At 32.9% G+C, this 19,089-nt stretch overlaps 1 protein-coding gene across 1 annotated transcript; it reads left to right on the plus strand.

Moving 5' to 3' along the window:
• Positions 1-13,755: 13,755 nt before the first annotated feature.
• Positions 13,756-18,174, plus strand: LOC133176809 (uncharacterized). Its single transcript, XM_061311878.1, has 3 exons — positions 13,756-14,196; positions 16,844-17,038; positions 17,774-18,174. Exons 1-3 carry the CDS (start codon positions 13,756-13,758, stop codon positions 18,122-18,124), a joined length of 987 nt encoding a protein of 328 aa, XP_061167862.1. The 3' UTR covers positions 18,125-18,174.
• Positions 18,175-19,089: the final 915 nt, after the last annotated feature.

Here is a 19,089-nt window from a genome sequence, read left to right on the forward strand (position 1 = left end):
GATGAAATTCCGTTTCATCGAGTTCACCGCATATGCCGGAAACAAGAGACAAAATCTCGGGCAGTTGTGGCAAAATTTGTAAACTTTAAGGACCTTGAAAAAGTCCGAAAAACTGCAATTACGGTTATCACTGCCCTTCGGGATCAAGGAGGTCCGGGCGATCAAAACGACCCAGAATTCAGTGTATTCGAACAATTTCCCAAGGAGATAAACGAAAACCGTAAACTACTGTACCCGCACTACAAAGCAGCTAAACGACAGGGCAAGAGAGCGCAACTGATTATGGATAAACTTTATATTAACGGCGAACGATTTGTGCTGACAGATTACGAACAGGAAAACACCGCACCTCACAATCTAGATCCGCGCCTATCTCCAGCGGCCCGTGAATTCCGACCATTCCACAGACGCGGCTCAGTAAGTCAAAGGTAGGATAACCTAGGAGGAAATCTACCACGTGACAATTTAGTGGCTACTTATCCAACCGACTCTCTCGATTCATCCACTGAACATGCTCGCAGACTTAAAATCTTAGGATTAAATGTTTGTGGTCTAAGTAGACGTTTAAATTACCCAGAATTTTCTAAATTTATTTCTTCCTATGATATTCTGTGTTTTACTGAGACAAAAACGGATGATACTACACCCATTGATCATACTGATTTTTTCTTTGATGCTAAAAATAGACACGTATTTTCTAACAGACGTTCTGGTGGTATTGTAATTGGATACAAAAAATCTATTAAAGATTTTGTAACTATTATTCACACAAATTGTAAGTTTGTTCACTGGTTAAGGTTAAATTCTTTTTTAATTAATTCAGATGAAGATTTGGTTTTAGGAATTGTTTACATACCCCCAGAAAGTTCTATATATAGTTCAAGGGAAGCTTTTGAAGAAATTGAACTTGAATTCTTGAATCTACAGAGTGAATTTAATCATATATGCCTAATTGGAGATTTTAATGCAAGAACGTCTGAAAAGGATGATTTTATTGAATCAAATGACATATCAAATCAAGAATATGAGTTAGATGATCCCAGTTTAGACTGTCTTTCAAATGTATTTGAATTACAAAAGATAAATATACCTAGGAAACGAAAATCATTAGATAAAACGAAGAATAATTTTGGAAATAATTTATTAAATTTCTGTAAAAATAACAATATGTATTTGCTGAATGGAAGACTTGAAGAGGGTAAATTTACTACAACAAAATCAAGTGTGGTTGACTACTGTATAAGTAGTGTTGAATTTTTGAAATATGTACTTAAATTTTCTATACTAGATTTTAGTAGGTTATACTCAGATATACATATGCCACTTCTTTGTGAAATAGGTATGAATTCATATACCTCAAATGACACTTATAACTTCCAAACCAGATGTGAAAAAATGAAAAATAAAAATAACTCTTCGCGTCAAAAGACAAAATCTTGGGATAATGATAAAACAGAAGAATTCTGTCAAAATATTAATTTGAATGATCTAGACAAAATAAAAATATCTTAAGTAATATTGATATTCATAATCTGGATAAAAACCAGGTAAATGAAATATTTTCAAACACTGCAGATCTATTGCTTAACTCGGCGCGCAAAACTTTCGGAGTTTTCAATGCTCAACAAAATCACAGTAAACAACTACAGAAAAGAAAGGAGTGGTTTAACAAAGAATGTAAAATAGCACGGAAAAAATTTCGAAAATCAAAACGAATGTTTAGAAAATATGGTTTAAGTATCTTGAAAGAAGAAGCTCGTGTAAATGAACGAAAATATAAAAATACCATGGATAAAAGTATGAAAAAACATAGAAATTTAGTAATGAAAAAATTAGAAAACTGAGAAGAAAAGATCCAAAAAGTTATTGGAAAAAAATAAATAAAAGGCCGAACAACAAAAAATGTGATATTGATATAGATGAATTTTACGAATACTTTAAAAATATTAACGAGGGTGATGTAAACCGTGAAGAATTTGTATCAAATGAGTATATAGGTACGTGTATTAATGAAGAATTAGACTCTGTGATAACTGAAGATGAGATAAAACAAGCAATAGCAAGTATTAAAAATGACAAAAGTGCTGGTAGTGATGAAATTTTTAACGAATACATAAAATCTTCCGCTAGTCTTATGTTACCTATATATGTTATGTTATTTAATATTGTTTTTAACTCAGCAGTTTTACCTGAAGCTTGGATTGTTGGTAATATTTTGCCTATTTATAAAAATAAGGGGGACGACAAAGCCCCTGAAAACTATAGACCTATTACTTTATTAAGCTGCATGGGTAAATTATTTACATCTATCTTAGCTAAGCGATTAAATAACTATGCTGAACAATATGAGATACTGAATGAAAATCAAGGGGGTTTCAGATCAAATTATTCTACAATAGATAATATTTTCACTTTACAATCGTTAATCGAATTATCCTTTTTACTGAAAAAGAAAATGTATTGTGCATTTATAGATTTTAAGGCTGCTTTTGACAATGTATGGAGAATAGGACTATGGCAAAAACTTATTCAAAATGATATTACTGGAAAATGTTTTAATGTGATAGTGAAAATGTACTCTGATAGTAAATCGAGAATAGCTGTAAATGATATGGTTACTGAATACTTTCCATGCAAAATAGGGGTAAGACAAGGGGAAAACCTATCGCCATTTTTATTTGCTTTATTCCTAAATGATGTAGAATCTTTTTTAATTACACATAATAATATTGGAGTCTCAACAATATCATATGAGATTGAACAAGAACTTGGTATTTTGTTAAAGATGTCGGTTATTTTGTATGCAGACGATACAGTTTTACTCGCCGAATCACCTGAACATTTACAGAATCAATTGCACAGTTTTTCATTGTATTGTGAAAAATGGAAACTTGAGGTTAATATTGAAAAAACAAAAATAATGATTTTTTCGAAGGGACGTACACCACAGAATGTTTTTTATTACAATAACAATGAAATTGAAATTGTCAAACATTTCAAATATCTTGGAGTTATATTCTCATCAACTGGTTCATTTATTAAGACAAAACAATATGCTACTGAAAGAGCGATTAAAGCTATGTATGGTGTTTTGAAAAAAGGTAATCAATTACACCTCTCTCTTGATGATCAATTGTATTTGATAAGATTGTTGTTCCAATTTTGTTATATGGCTGTGAAGTATGGGGTTATGGTAATGTTGAAATTATAGAAAGAGTACACCTAAAATTCTGTAAAATGCTTTTTCATTTAAAACCAAGTACTCCCAATTTTATGATATATGGTGAATTAGGGAGAGTACCTTTAACTGTACATATCAAAACAAGAATTATTGCATACTGGTCAAAAATTTTAAGTGGAAAACAATCAAAATATTGCAATTTAAGTACCAGTCCATATAAAAATCAGACAAAAGGTGATACATGAAGGTTCTCAGAATTTGATGATTTTCCACACATAGATTTCTCTTGTACTATGATCCATGTATGTAAAATAAAAAATGTTTTAGTTCATGGTTACTATGGAAACCTGGCCAAAGAAATTTCCCTAGCAACCGGCCAATTTTTCCATGTGGTAGGACAAAAAGTCACCTATCTTTTAAGACTTGAAATGAAATGTAAATATGAATAAAATTATTCCTCTTCACTAGCATAAAAAAGATACACATTTTAAGTGTTTTAACAACCCAACACGAAGATATCAGATTTAAAGTTAGTTCTGTAATAGACATTGGAAGATGTACATGTTTTGCATTTTTTGCTGATTCAGCATTTTTCTTGATTTTGGCAATATTCAAGGTCAAATTAAAATTTGCATCTAAAAATTTCAGCTTTTGCATGTATTTCACATAAAAGTAGAGGAATGTCTCTGATGAAATCCGAATTCAAACACGTGGGATTTTTGAAAATAAGTGTTCGTTGCCTAGCAACAATAATGGATGTTTTGATAAATAAATAGTGAATAATTGTGCAGTGTTACATAGCAAAATTGTATAAATTGTTATATTAGAGTACTAGAAACAAATTTTAAAGTGATAGAACATAAATCAGACTTCTTAGCAAATTAAAGACTATTGTACAGTTATTTATCTCCATGGCAACAGCAAATTCCCCATAGCAACAAGGCCGCAAAGCTTAATTTTGGCAGATATTCATGTACAGTGGTAAGAAATGTTTCAAATTTAGTCCTAAAATTGTAGTTTAGCAAAATTAAAAATGTATTACGGACCTCATAAAAGTATTTTTGTTACATAAATTTCCCATGGAAACGATTTTGAGAACATAACAACCACTTGATTTCACTTAGTGTTTGAAAGATTCAAATTACTTTGACCTTTATATATGAGCAGGAGAATACATAGTCACAGAATTTCTTCAAACATATATATGCTATCAAAGAATTTGAAACCATTAACTCACATAAGGCAAATATTTGTTGCTGTGTAACATGGTTACCATGGCAACGTGCCCTAAATTTTGAAGAAAAAAAAAAACAAACATGTATGAACATGTTAAGAGTCCCATTATTAATGTTTACAGCAATTCAGAAAAGTGACAATGACTGTGTGTAAAAGTCAAAAACTAGCTGTCTTGTATGCAAATGGACAATGTAATTTTGGTCTAATGAAAGTATTTATGTATTAACATATCCCATGGCAACAATTTTGAATGCATACATGTAACAACTTAGATATATCTGATGAAGAGTTAAAGCATTTTTTATATAACCATTGTCTTGGAGAAGAGTAATGGCACACAAATTGTAGATGGAATTCGATGTACTCATCTCAAATATTCACTAGAGGAATACATTGTGCAATCATAATTTAAACTTTGAGATGACACATTTTTGCTATGAAATTTTTAACTCATTTTTTACGTTAGAAGAAAAAATATTATCACTCTAATGACAATTATCAATGATCTGTATGAGAAATATAATAAACTGTGACATGTTTTCACCATATTTTCTAAAAGGGAAAAAAACAAGATGTGTTTGTGAAACACTGATGCCCCCTATGGCAGCTTATAGCAAAGATTAAAGTTTCTCAAATGCAAGTCAAACTCCAAGGTCAAGAGATCAAAAACGTTGTTACCAAAAAAAAAAGGAGGACTTGTTTCAATGGATATATCTGATAAATATGAAAGCCTAAACACCAACCGTTCAAAAGTTATGGGCAAAGTTAATGTTTTCTAAAAGTGGGTCAAACTCCAAGGTCAAGGTCAAAAAGTCGAAACTAATGGTACGCAGGGGATGACTTTGTCATAAGAAATACACGTGCAAAATATAGAAGCCCTAGCACCAACTGTTCGAAAGTTATGGCGAAGATTTAAGTTTTTCAAAAGTAGGTCAAACTCTAAGCTGAAGGTGAAAAGGTCAAAAATGTTTACACCCATGGAAAGTTCTTGTCAAGATGAATACACATGTGAAATATGAAACCCCTAGCACCAACTGTTCAAAAGTTATGGCCAAGGTTAAAGTTGGGTAAATTTTTGCAAAAGTGGGTCAAAATTCAAGGTCAAGAGGTCAAATAAGTTGGTACCCAAAGGAAGGTCTTTTCACAAGGGATACACATGTGAAATATAAAAGCCATAGCTCCAACCAATCAAAATATATAGGCAAGGTTAAAGTTTTTTGCGGACAGACAGACAGTGGATGGACAGGACAAAAACTATATACATGTACCCCCGAATATTCGATTACGGGTCGGGGCATAAAAATTAGAGACATCATATATATTGGTCTATCAAAAGCTTTCAATTAGATGGTGTTCATGCCATCCACATACAATATGACCATCCGTTATTAAATGCAAATTATCTCTTCATCCATTTAAAATACAAACCTGACATTTGAACATATTTACAAGGAAGCTCTATTCCTTATTTTCAATAAAGGTTAATGTAATATTAAAAGATCAAAGGTCAAATACTGTGCTGTCCTTTACTGGTTGTTTTAATTTTTTTGGCATTGATTTTTTTTAATCGACAAAATATCTTAAACCGCTAATTCAATTGTCCTCATTTTGACACATTTTAATCTGTTTGTTTGTTTCTTTATTATTTAACGTCCCTCTAGAGAATTTTTCACTCATATGGAGACGCCACCACTTTCCGGTGGAGGGCTGCAAATTTATACCTATACTCGGCACTCAGGGTCATTGAGCAGTAGGTCGGTTTTTACGATCTCATCCAAAGGACCGGTCTCCACATACTGCAGTGGATTCGAACCCTCAATGTAAGGATCAGCTCCTCTAGAGCAGATCGATGCTCTAACCACTGAGCCACGCGGTCGACCATTTTAATCTGGGTTCCATTTCAATCATTCTGTTGTGTTTTTTTTTCTTAAAAATTTAATAATTTTTTTTCTCTTAAGAGAACTTAAAGTGTAGTAAATGTACATGCGAATTTTCAATTCCTAGGCTATGTACTGTATACAGGGAAATTTTAGCCCCCATTTTATTTTCGCCCCTTTCACCCTTGTCGCAAGTGGGCGAATTTAAATCGGAACGAATTCAAAGAAAACAGCATTATCTCTTAAACAGAACTGTATTTGGGCGAATTCAGAACTGGTCCAAATTGTTTAAAGATGTGAAAGGGCGAAAATAATCCTGTATACAGTATGTTCTATTTTTACATCACATTTTACTAAAATATACTAGTATCAATATCTTTTACTGAACTTCAGTAACAAAAAGGTTACCTTTATAAACAGCATCACACAATTGCAATAGGTTTATTTGATAATCTTTAAAACAATAAACTTTTCCAAATCAAATGACTGATTTCAAGTCTTCTTATAGGAGTCAGATAGGTCATATTTTCAACTATAAGGGCAAAGAAAATGGCTGAATTCCTTCCATATGCAGGGATATTTTGTACACTAGAAAAAATTGAATTTGAGGAAAAAATTGACCTATCTATTGTCTACTACCTTAAAGACTGCAAATTTATTTTTTTCTTTCTACTAGCAATGCTGATTATAAAAAACCAAGTTCATGTCCAGGTAAATTGTTCAATAACCTAGAAGTAAACTTTCAAAAGGCTTTACAGTGTACCAAAAATGTTCACTTTAAAAGATGGTTTATTTCTTTGTCAATGCAATATCTAATGTAAATTGATACATATCAACATTTATTCAAAATATGGAATAAAACTTTTTTTAAATTAATTTTTTCCGAAGGTAGGGGTTTTTAATTAATCTGGCTTTTTTTCTGTTCGACACATAAAGTTATCTCCCTTGTGGTACTCTTTTAATTAGGATCAGAAAAATTTAAGTGCTCGTGGAGAGAATATTTATTGTTTTGCTTTATTTTTACATTTGCCAATGTTTTTCCTTATATAACAGTACTAATCAAATTGAAATTAAATTTTCAATAACATGCAGTTGCTCACATGATCAGACTTTCTTGCGTTTGGAAAGCAAATTGCATGAGTTTTTTGGAAAGTTCCGATTTTGACGTCACATGACGTTGTAGGTACGTTATGTTGCAAAGTCTAAATAGTGCCTATATTTCTTTGTAACACGAATAAAAAGGTAAAATATAAATATAAGAAATAAAATATCATTTTTCAGAGTTTCATTGGGTTATGACATGAAGTCGGTACGTGATCAAATCTACTATAACGCCCTTCGGGCGTTATAAAATTTGATCACGTGACCGACTTCATGTCATACTCCAATGAAACTCTAAAAATGATATCTTATTTCTTAAGTATTCCCATTCCTTTCTAATCATCACCTGTAAACAGCTTGTGTCAAATTATACACCAATCAAATAGAAATACATCCCTGCCTCCAGAAAAAAACCAACATACAGCAAATCACTTTTTTACCAACAACTCAAAAACTCGCATTGCTGCTATTGGCACACACTCAAATCATCATTCAGTTTACGAGTTCCGAAAAATAAACATAAAGCTGAAAGTATTCATCAAGTGCATGACACAAATTATTTAAGTTCAAAGTAATTCTTTTTAAAACAAATACTCAAAATTTTTAGTGAGGTAGGTACTAGTATTTGCCTCACTTGCCTCAATGGTTATACGGCCTTGATTATAAGGTAATCTAGTGACTTTTTACAAGATCTTAGTTACAGACATAAGGAGTTTTTATCATGCACTAAGTATGAGGAGTATAATTGTTGTGCTTGCTCATGTATTCATTAGACGGATGTAAACCCTATTGGAATATAGCATAGTGGTGGAGAACTCGCTTCGTGGTTCTTGTCCCTGGCGCCATGTCAAACCTAAGACATTAACAAAGGTAGTTCCCTCGATAAATCCAGCATAAGAGTTAAATGTCACGGGTCTTTTGGATAAGATCTTTTAAATTAAAACAGAGACTGCATATCATGTTAGGCATTCAGGCAAAAAAGATCCTCCCAAAGCAGAGCTGTCTTCCTTTAAATGATGAATGGATTCAGATTTTTAACTACTTTGAATAATTAAACAAAAAAAAATGACTACGTAAACAAAAGTGACTAATTAAACAAAAACATTACACGTAGTTACCACTTACGATGTAAAGACTATATTTTAGACTTTATCTCTACATAGGTGGTAGCCATGGCTACACTTGGAATATGTTTTATATGCTTAACCGCACAATGTTTACTATGATTACATCATGTATGAGTTACATGACAAAATTCAATTGCCAATGGCAAGAGAAACAACAAAAAAATACTCACTTTGCATAAATAGGTTATTATTATAGCAATATCATTCTTAAAAGTAAATGCCCTTTTGCAATGATAACACAGCAATGTTGCTTAGGTTTAATTTTAATAAAAAAAATCCCATCTAGTGATAAGATGTGGAGAATAGAATCTACGAACGGTAAAACAGCAAAGTGGCACACAATTTGTTGCATAGGTTTCATTTTAATAACAAAAAATCCATCAAGTGATTAGATATGGAGAATCGAATCAACGAAATTAAATCTTTTAGACCCTATTAACGCAAAGAGCACAAAAATAGGTCCTATTTTGGTTATGATACCGAAAAGAAAAAATGTTAAATTTTCCTAAATACATGTATCTTAGTAGTATTGTACCGTATGTTATACATGTAGTTTATTAGTTATTATTAGCTTCAGTTAAAGATTGTGTAGGGCCAGAACTGAAAGCCAGGGTTATTGTTAATACTTTATATATGTATATTAATTTAAAATAAAAAAAAACAACTAAATATTTAATTTTTTAAAGACTTTTTATACATTTTTCCCCATATATTTTCCATGATACATGTATTACATGTAATACATAGCAACGCTCTATATTTAGAGTAAGTTCCGAACTTTTTAAAATGTGGATATTTTGACCACACCATTGCCTATAAATTTGCATTCCACTTGTTTAGAATTTAATCTTATTGAAAAAATATCAACAGATTAAAAACTTGCAGAGAGTTAATTAGAAATTACTTTTCAATATTATTTCCAAAGCAACCCTTGTCGATCAAATCTTTCTTCTTATTTTTGTTGAAATATCCTAATCATAATTGCTTTTATTTTTGAATGTTAAACCAAACAAAGAAATATTAAGAAATTATTGCTTTTTATACTTTGTGTCCAAGGTAACAAGACAGCAAGTTTTTTTTTTTACTTATGGACACAGTCATTGCCACTTTTCTGAATTGCTGTAAACATTAATAATGGGACTCTAAACATGTTCATAAATGTTATTTTTCAAACTTTAGAGCATGTTGCCATGGTAACCATGTAACATAGCAACACATCTTTGCCTCATATGAATTGAAGGTATCCAAAATTACACTGTCAATTTGCATACAAGACAGTTAGTTTTTGACTTTTATACACAGTCATTGTCACTTTTCTGAATTGCTGTAAACATTAATAATGGGACTCTGAACATGTTCATACATGTTTGTTTTTTTTTCTTCAAAATTTAGGGCACGTTGCCATGGTAACCATGTTACATAGCAACAAATATTTGCCTTATGTGAGTTAATGGTTTCAAATTCTTTGATAGCATATACATGTTTGAAGAAATTCTGTGACTATGTATTCTCCTGCTCATATATAAAGGTCAAAGTAATTGCAGAGAATGAATCTTTCAAACACTCAGTGAAATCAAGTGGTTGTTATGTTCTCAAAATCGTTTCCATGGGAAATTTATGTAACAAAAATACTTTTATGAGGTCCGTAATACATTTTTAATTTTGCTAAACTGCAATTTTAGGACTAAATTTGAAACATTTCTTACCACTGTATATGAATATCTGCCAAAATTAAGCTTTGCGGCCTTGTTGCTATGGGGAATTTGCTGTTGCCATGGAGATAAATAACTGTACAATAGTCTTTAATTTGCTAAGAAGTCTGATTTATGTTCTATCACTTTAAAATTTGTTTCTAGTACTCTAATATAACAATTTATACAATTTTGCTATGTAACACTGCACTTTTTATTTATCAAAACATCCATTATTGTTGCTAGGCAACGAACACTTATTTTCAAAAAACCCACGTGATTGAATTCGGATTTCATCAGAGACATTCCTCTACTTTTATGTGAAATACATGCTAAAGTTGAAATTTTTAGATGCAAATTTTAATTTGACCTTGAATACTGCCAAAATCAAGAAAAATGCTGAATCAGCAAAAAATGCAAAACATGTACATCTTCCAATGTCTATTACAGAACTAACTTTAAATCTGATATCTTCGTGTTGGGTTGTTAAAACACTTAAAATGTGTATCTTTTTTATGCTAGTGAAGAGGAATAATTTTATTCATATTTACATTTCATTTCAAGTCTTAAAAGATGGGTGACTTTTTGTCCTACCACATGGAAAAATTGGCCGGTTGCTAGGGAAATTTCTTTGGCCAGGTTTCCATAGTAACCATGAACTAAAACATTTTTTATTTTACATACATGGATCATAGTGCAAGAGAAATCTGTGTGGAAAATCATCAAATTCTGAGAACCTTCATGTATCACTTTTATACACATTTTGTCTGATTTTTATATGGACTGGTACTTAATGTACAAATTACTTCGTGCTAAATTTGACAATGGAAATGAATGTAAATGGTTAAAGAATTTGAAATCAATTTTAGACGATTGTGGATACAGTAATATATGGAATCAGAACCAATTATTCAATAGTACTTGGCTAATTAAAAGTTTGAAACAAAAATTACTAGATCAGTTTCAACAAAATTGGGAATCAAACTGCAATAATTCTTCAAAAGGTGTGATATATAATCTATTTACAAATTCAAAATTTGGATGCCAATTTTATGTAGATAGCGTCTTAAGTAATCATAAGAAACAAATTTTAGCTAGATTCAGAACATCAAATCATAAACTACCGATTGAAACGGGAAGATGGGAAGGTACTGAAAGAGATAATAGAATATGTCTTTTATGTGAAAATGATGTAGGCGACGAATTTCACTATATTTTATGCTGTAACAAGTTAAAAGATGAAAGAAAATTGTATATTCCCAAATATTATGTTACAAGACCAAATGTTATCAAGTTTAATGAATTGTTCTCTTCCAAAAATGTTAAGCTATTAAGTAAACTTTGTTCGTTTATAAAAATTGTAAAAGAGAGAGTCAAACCTCCTGGTTAATAACATCTATATATATATATATATAGAAATATGATGCAATTATAAACACATTTTGTATATATGTTACATGTTTTGCTCACGCATGTATGTTGTTATAATTGTAATATGTTGCTTTGATCTCTATGTTGTTAAATAACAACCAAAGAGATACTAATAAACTGGTAACTGGTAAACTGGCGTATTCTGTGCATAAAAATATTGTTTTATTTTTCTTTAAGTGAACCCGTTATTAAAGTTGCAGGAGTTTATGTTTTAATTGCAGTTGATTATTTTTCATTATTTTAAATACAGTAGATTCACAGGTACATTTGAAGCATTAAATATTTCTTCATAACGTCCCAGTAAGATCTTTGTCCCTCCCATCTATGAAAATAACAATATAAGTCCTTTACTGAAAAATTCCAATTCCAAATTCAAAATATTTAAACATTTTCTTAATATGTTTATGTTTTCATTTTATAATTGTGGCTTTATCTTTGCATGTTATGCCCTTTAATTTTCTATTCTACGAAGTGAAACCGTTTTCAGATTGCCTGGGGCTGTTTTTTCGCTTCATGATTGGGAAGTCCGGTTCGATTCTCGTTCCCGGCATCGCGTCAAACCTAAGACGTTCAACAACATAGGTAGTGACTGTTCCTTCGCCAAACGCCCGGTACTACGAGTGAAAGTCACGGGTCTTTCGGATGAGACGTTAAAAACAAGTTAGGCGTTGACACAATAAAGACTCCTCACTGCTACGGCCGTAAGCGGCTTGCATAGATCAAAACTTGTGACTCTTTGCCTAAAAGCAGATAGGTCTGCTTGAAAATATCTGGGTGAAATATTCTCGAATGGGACGTTAAGCAGCAACCAATCAATCAATCAATCATTTTTTCTACAAAATATCAAAAGCTACAACCGTTGTTCCTCTCACTCTTCTATAACGTCCCAGTCCTAACTTTTTTTCGCTATGGAAACATTTGCCCTGGAGTGAGGTATTCCAAATCCAAAAAAAAAAAAAAAAATGAAATTAATATCTATTTTTCAGAATAGTAGTATATTTATTCGTGTTTTAATTTGTTTATTTTTCCAGATTTAAACATTCATCCTTTTTTTTGTTTCAAATCATAGGTAAGATGGCGACACAAAAAAGGGACATATCAAGACATGGCTACTGGGGCTAGATGGGATTAAATGAGGGATTAAAAACCTCCATCAGAATACCGGGTATATGGAATTTTTTTCTTAAAATATCTTTTCAGGAGTAGGAAAACCACACTAAATCACATTAATTTGCAAACATTCTCAAGTCGTTTTGATTCACGTTTTTTTCCCCTTAAATTTTCCACCGCACCCTGCGGTGAAGATATATAAATAGGAATATGCAAGTGATCCTCATTTTTTGTATATAACATGGACAATTAAGATCATATCGTTTCCCAAATTTCTCTACCTTGTAAACTGAATTAATATGCACTTTAAATCAATGGTAAATAAATCTCGTACATTAACTTTTTTTCGATGTATAAATTAGTGACAATAGAAAGCCTGTTTTGTTTCTGTAGCTTATACTTATGTCAAAAAGTGTGATGTTTACTGTTAATGCAAACAACATCTGATCAAGGTTTCTTTTTCTTTCTTTCTTTTTTTTTTACAATAACTAAAATTCTAAAAATAACAATAAATTTACAAAAAAAAAAAAAAAAAAAAAAAAAAAAAAAAATGCACAGAGAGTGAGAGTTAAGGTCATTTGATTTTATATTGATTTTTTTTTTACTGCGAAATCTTTATCTTCATGTCTTAGCCAACATCTGTTTCAGAATGCAACATAAATACAATGAACAAAAGCAACACTTCTGCACTCGATGGGTTATAGATCGATTATCAACGAAGGTGCTTTTGCATTACATTGGATTTACACCTTAGATACCAACTGCCTTGTGATAGTAAGAAAGATTTTAAATTCAAATTGATTTCTTTACGAAATGCATAATTGTATTCATCATTTTCTTCTTTTCTTTTTTCTACTTGAAATTATGTTTTTTAAATTGAAGTTAAATTTTAATTAAAAATGTTTGAATTTTATCAGAAAAATATCTCAATAAGCTGTTATATTCTTAAAAATCAGTGGATATAATAAAATAAAACTCATTTGCAGACGTATGGAGGTAAAATGAATCCAACAAACATCATCTTAACCGTAACTTTCCTGGGCGCCATTTTTCTAATTTCACTACTCTTTGGTCTGAAAGTTCTCGTTAGTTGTGAAAAGAACATGAGAGAATCTCAAAATACTAAAATTAAATCAGTTCAGGAAATCTTTCATAAATCCAGGGAACTCAACAAGGACGACTTAAGAGCGAATGCTTGTTACGAACCTAAAATGTTTAAGCCGATGACAATAAAACAGAACAGAACTTCTGGATACAATTTCAGAGCGGCGACAATGAAAATGAATGACAAGAAAATCAAAATGGACGACGTCCGTCTGGTCAGTCTAATCAGGAATTACTGGATATATAATCCCTCTCCTCTGCAGTACAAGTTCTACGACAACAAAATTGACTATTCATCAGGGCAGTCGTCTCTTGTAGACTCTTTGTTGGAGAACAAGGTATTGATTATGTATACAGTTCGTTTTTTTCGTAAGAAAGAACCCGTGATTTAGTTAAGTGCAACAGATGCCTGTGCATGAATATGGACACTATTTAAGCACAAGGAATGCCTTTCCTTCGTATTTGTAAATTATAGGCTTGAACTATTCGGTTTTTGTTATCGTATCACCATGTATTTTCTTCCTTGACACTGTCTTTTCTAGCTCTGATATGCTTCTCTCTTCGTTGTCACTGTCTTTGCTAGTTCTGATATGCTTTCCTCCTCGTTGTCTTTGTCTTTGTTAGTTCTGATATGTTCTCTCTTCATTGTCACTCTCTTTGCTAGCTCTGCTTTCTTCCTCGTTGTCACTGTCTTTGCAAGTCTGATATGCTTCTCTCCTCATTGTTATTGTCTTTGATAGTTCTGATATGCTTCTGGCCTCGTCACTGTCTTTTCTAGTTCTGATATGCTTCTCTCCTCGTTGTCACTGTCTTTGCAAGCTCTGATATGCTTCTCTCTTCATTGTCACTGTCTTTGCTAGCTCTGATATGCTTCTCTCCTCGTTGTCACTGTCTTTGCTAGTTCTGATATGCTTCTCTCCTCGTTGTCACTGTCTTTGCTAGTTCTGTATGCTTCTCTCCTCGTTGTCATTGTCTTTGCTAGTTCTGATAAGCTTTTCACTCCGTTGTCACTGTCTTTGCTAGTTCTGATATGCTTGTCTCCTCTTCGTCACTGTCTTTGCTAGTCGTATTTGCTTCCTTCCTCGTTGTCACTGTCTTTGCTAGTTCTGATATGCTTCCCTCCTCATTGTCACTGCCTTTGCTAGCTCTGATATGCTTCTCTCCTCGTTGTCACTGTCTTTGCTAGTTCTGATATGCTTCTTTCCTCGTTATCATTGTCTTTGCTAGTTCTGATATGCTTCTCTCTTCGTTGTCACTGTCTTTGCTAGCTCTGATATGCTTTTCTCCTTGTTTTCGCTCTCTTTGTTAGTCTGATATGCCTACCTCTTTGTTGTAGCTGTCTTTGCTAGTCTGATATGCTTCTCTCTTTTAATTGTCACTGTCTTTGCTACTCTGATATGCTTCTTTTTTCGTTGTCATTGTCTTTGCTAGTTCTGATATGTTTCTCTTCTCGTTGTCGCCCACTTTTCTAGCTCTGATATGCTTCTCTCTTTATTGTCACTGTCTTTGCTAGCTCTGATTGGCTTCTCTTCTCGTTGTCACTGTCTTTGCTAGTTCTGATATGCTTCTCTCCTCGTTGTCGCTGTCTTTGCTAGTTCTGTATTCTTTTCTCCTCGTTGTTATTGTCTTTGCTAGCTCTCATATGATTCTCTCTTCGCTCTCACTGTCTTTGCTAGTCTGATATGCTTCTCTCCTCGTTCTCACTATCTTTGCTAGCTCAGATATGCTTCTCTCCTCGTTGTCACTGTCTTTGTTAGTTCTAATATGCTTCTTTTCTCATTGTCACTGTCTTTGCTAGTTCTGATATGCTTCTCTCTTCGTTGTCACTGTCTTTGCTAGTTCTGATATGCTTTCCTCCTCGTTGTCTTTGTCTTTGTTACTTCTGATATGTTCTCTCTTCATTGTCACTCTCTTTGCTAGCTCTGATATGCTTTCTTCTTCGTTGTCACTATTTTTGCTAGTTCTGATATGCTTCTCTCCTCGTTGTCAATGTCTTTGCTAGCTCTGAAATGATTCTTTCTTCGCTCTTACTGTCTTTGCTAGTCTGATATGCTACTCTCCTCGTTGTCAATGTCTTTGCTAGTTCTGATATGCTTTTTTCCTCGTTGTCACTACCTTTGCTAGCTCTGATATGATTCTCTATTCGCTCTCATTGTCTTTGCTTGTCTTTGTGTTGTTGCTCTCTTTGCTAGTTCTGATATTCTTTTTTCCTCGTTGTCACTGTATTTGCTAGTTTGATATGCTTCTCTCCTCGTTGTCATTGTCTTTGCTAGTTCTGGTATGCTTCTTTCCTCGTTGTCACTGTCTTTGCTAGTTCTGATATGCGTCCTTTCTCGTTGTCACTGTCTTTGCTAGTCTGATATGCTTCTCTCCTCGTGGTCATTGTCTTTGCTAGTTCTGATATGCTTCTCTCTTCGTTGTCACTGTGTTTTCTAGTCTGATATGCTTCTCTCCTCGTGGTCGTTGTCTTTGCTAGTTCTGAAATGATTCTCTCTTCGCTCTTACTGTCTTTGCTAGTCTGATATGCTTATCTCCTCGTTGTCACTGTCTTTGCTAGTTCTGATATGCTTCTCTCTTCATTGTCACTATCTTTGCTAGATCTGATATGCTTCTCTCTTCGTTGTCGGTATCTTTGCTAGATCTGATATGCTTCTCTCTTCGTTGTCACTGTCTTTGCTAGCTCTGATATGCTTCTTTCCTTGTTCATACATATCATTTGATAGCAAGGATGGATTCTCATATACCCCTTGGAACCTGGGGAAGGGGGGAGGGCACAGGGGTCGTGCCGCCGAAGAAGTTGCCAGTATATACTTTACACAGTAATGCTAATACCAGTATATACTATACATTAGAAAAAAAGCTTTGTTTAACATCCATGCCCTAACTGAAATTAATTCTTATTAGCCTGTGTCATGTTCTGATGTGTTGTAGGTCATTAAATGTTTTTCTATTAAATCATTTTAATCTTTATTATTATTATTCTAGGAAAGAGGTTTCTATATCGAATGTGGTGCTTTTGATGGAGAGTTGCAGTCAACATCATTGCTATTTGAGAGATATCGGAAATGGCAGGGATTGTTAATCGAACCCGATCCAATAAGCTACAGCAGACTGAAATATAAGCACAGAATGGCCTTTACTATTAATGCCTGTATCAGTCCCTATCCATATCCAGTCATGGTAAGCGATGCTTCCATTTTCACATGCTATTAAAATAAATTGGGGAAAACCTCTAGGTATACACTGTACTTCAATAATAAAATCCATCGATAAATTGTACACTGTGGATAAACGGAGAAAGGTTTCTGAAAATAAAAATATCAACCTAAACTGTCGCTTCGGGTAAAAATTAAGTAGATATGATCGTCAATATGAATATATATGGCTTTAATATTTGAGAAATAAATTGGTTAATTTTACCCCACACAACTGTACATTAATTATATCGAGAGAAAAATTTGACAATATCAAATAAGTCACTATCAGTGCATTCATTTATTTAAAGAATCAGGAGAAAGTAATTGGAAAAACTTCGTCTGTAAAAACAAACCCTGCTGTCTGAAATGATTTTATTTTCCACTTTTTCCCTTGTTTAGCAAAATGTTACACATACCATTTGTGGGGGATTAATTTGAAACACACACACACACACACATGAACCAGTTGTCGCACATATATATTCACTGTATTTATGAAAATGTCGAAGTTTTAAGATCGTTTGGCCTACTTCTAACCACCATGTTGCACAGTATAAATTCGATCGACGTTCTGGCTGATCTTTTTTCAGAACAGTTGAATCTGGTAGTTGTAAAGTCCCAATTTACGCTGTGAATTCCTCGTTTATATTTTGATTAGTAGACGTTGGATCGTGGTAGGTTTTGCTGTAGAAAGTTTAAAACCCTTATTCTGTTTTAGATGAAGCTCGAACGAAGAGGCTTGTATTCAAGAATAATGTGGAACACTTCATCCGATGGATCTGATTACAATGACGTTCAGTGTTTCCCGTTATATTCAATACTTCTAGCCTTGAAATTACAAGCTGTAGATTTTCTTAGTATAGATGTTGGGGGCTTGGAGCTGGGTGTCTTGAAGACGATGCCACTGAAATCAACAAATATAAACATTATATCCGTTTCTTGTGACTACTGCAGCGAGAAAAATGAAACTGATATGGAGAAATTTCTTCAAGATCACGGCTACTCTTTCGTCTCAAAACTTGAAAATTTTAAGATGTTATCAAAAGACTTGATTTTTCAACGCCGCTAAATAAATGTTCCAAGGAACGAAAACACCTGAAACACCATCCACCTTTCCGTTGTCATACCTTCCGCATAGCGAATCATCCCCCAGAATGTTTACTAAAGCCCCCCCCCCCCCTCTGAATAATATGCTATCTGTAGCAAATCTTCCTCCCTGATACTTTACTGTATAGTTAGTTTTCTTCGGAAAACCTAATTGTTTTTCTTCTGTTTTCTTTCATTGTTATTATTATTATTATTATTATTATTATTAAGGTCTTCTGATTTCCTTTGGAAAACCTTATTCTTTTTCTTCTGTTTTCTTCTTCTTATTATTATCTTCTGATTTCCTTCGGAAAACCTAATTGTTTTTCTCCTGTTTTCTTTCATCATCATCATCATCAACAACATTATTATTATTATTATTATTATTAAGACCTTCTGATTTCCTTCGGAAAACCTTATTCTTTTTCTTCTCTTTTCTTTTTCTTCTTCTTCTTAATATCATCCTCTGATTTCCTTTGGAAAACCTAATTGTTTTTCCTCTGTTTTCTTCTTATTATTATTATGATCTTCTGATTTCCTTTGGAAAACCTAAGACCGTGGAACATTAACTGGCAAAATTGGAAATATACAGCTTAAGTCTTTTCCATCTGTTACAGTCAAAACATTTAATGACAGACAATGAAATGGGCGGGTACAATTCGGCACGGACGTCCCAGAAAACATTGGATTAAAATTCTAGTTTGAAATTCATTTTCAATCCACCTGAGCTGTTTTCAAACGTAGAGTGTGAATGTATTATCCAAAAGACAAATCATTTCAATTCCCAAATATATGTTGTTTGAAATTCATATTTATCATTGTTTATATGAGTTTTTAGCCTATAATTTTAAGGACACGTAGAAGTCATAGCAGACAGAGATTATTTTTTCAGGGTAATGGCTATTTGATTCTAGAAAGCGGGGGGGGGGGGGGGGGGTAAAAATTGTC

This window comes from Saccostrea echinata, unplaced genomic scaffold (assembly GCF_033153115.1).
Source record: "Saccostrea echinata isolate AGI-Se365-2 ecotype Australia unplaced genomic scaffold, CSIRO_AGI_Sech_v1 ptg000081l, whole genome shotgun sequence".
Lineage (NCBI taxonomy): Eukaryota > Metazoa > Mollusca > Bivalvia > Ostreida > Ostreidae > Saccostrea > Saccostrea echinata.

What these genes read in the sequence shown, in the direction of transcription:
- LOC133176809 (XM_061311878.1), top strand. Translation starts at nt 13,756, where the DNA reads ATGAATCCAACAAACATCATCTTAACCGTAACTTTCCTGGGCGCCATT. An exon ending in ACTCTTTGTTGGAGAACAAG is followed by an intron (nt 14,197 to 16,843) that starts GTATTGATTATG and finishes TTATTATTCTAG; the next exon opens with GAAAGAGGTTTCTATATCGA. An exon ending in CCTATCCATATCCAGTCATG is followed by an intron (nt 17,039 to 17,773) that starts GTAAGCGATGCT and finishes ATTCTGTTTTAG; the next exon opens with ATGAAGCTCGAACGAAGAGG.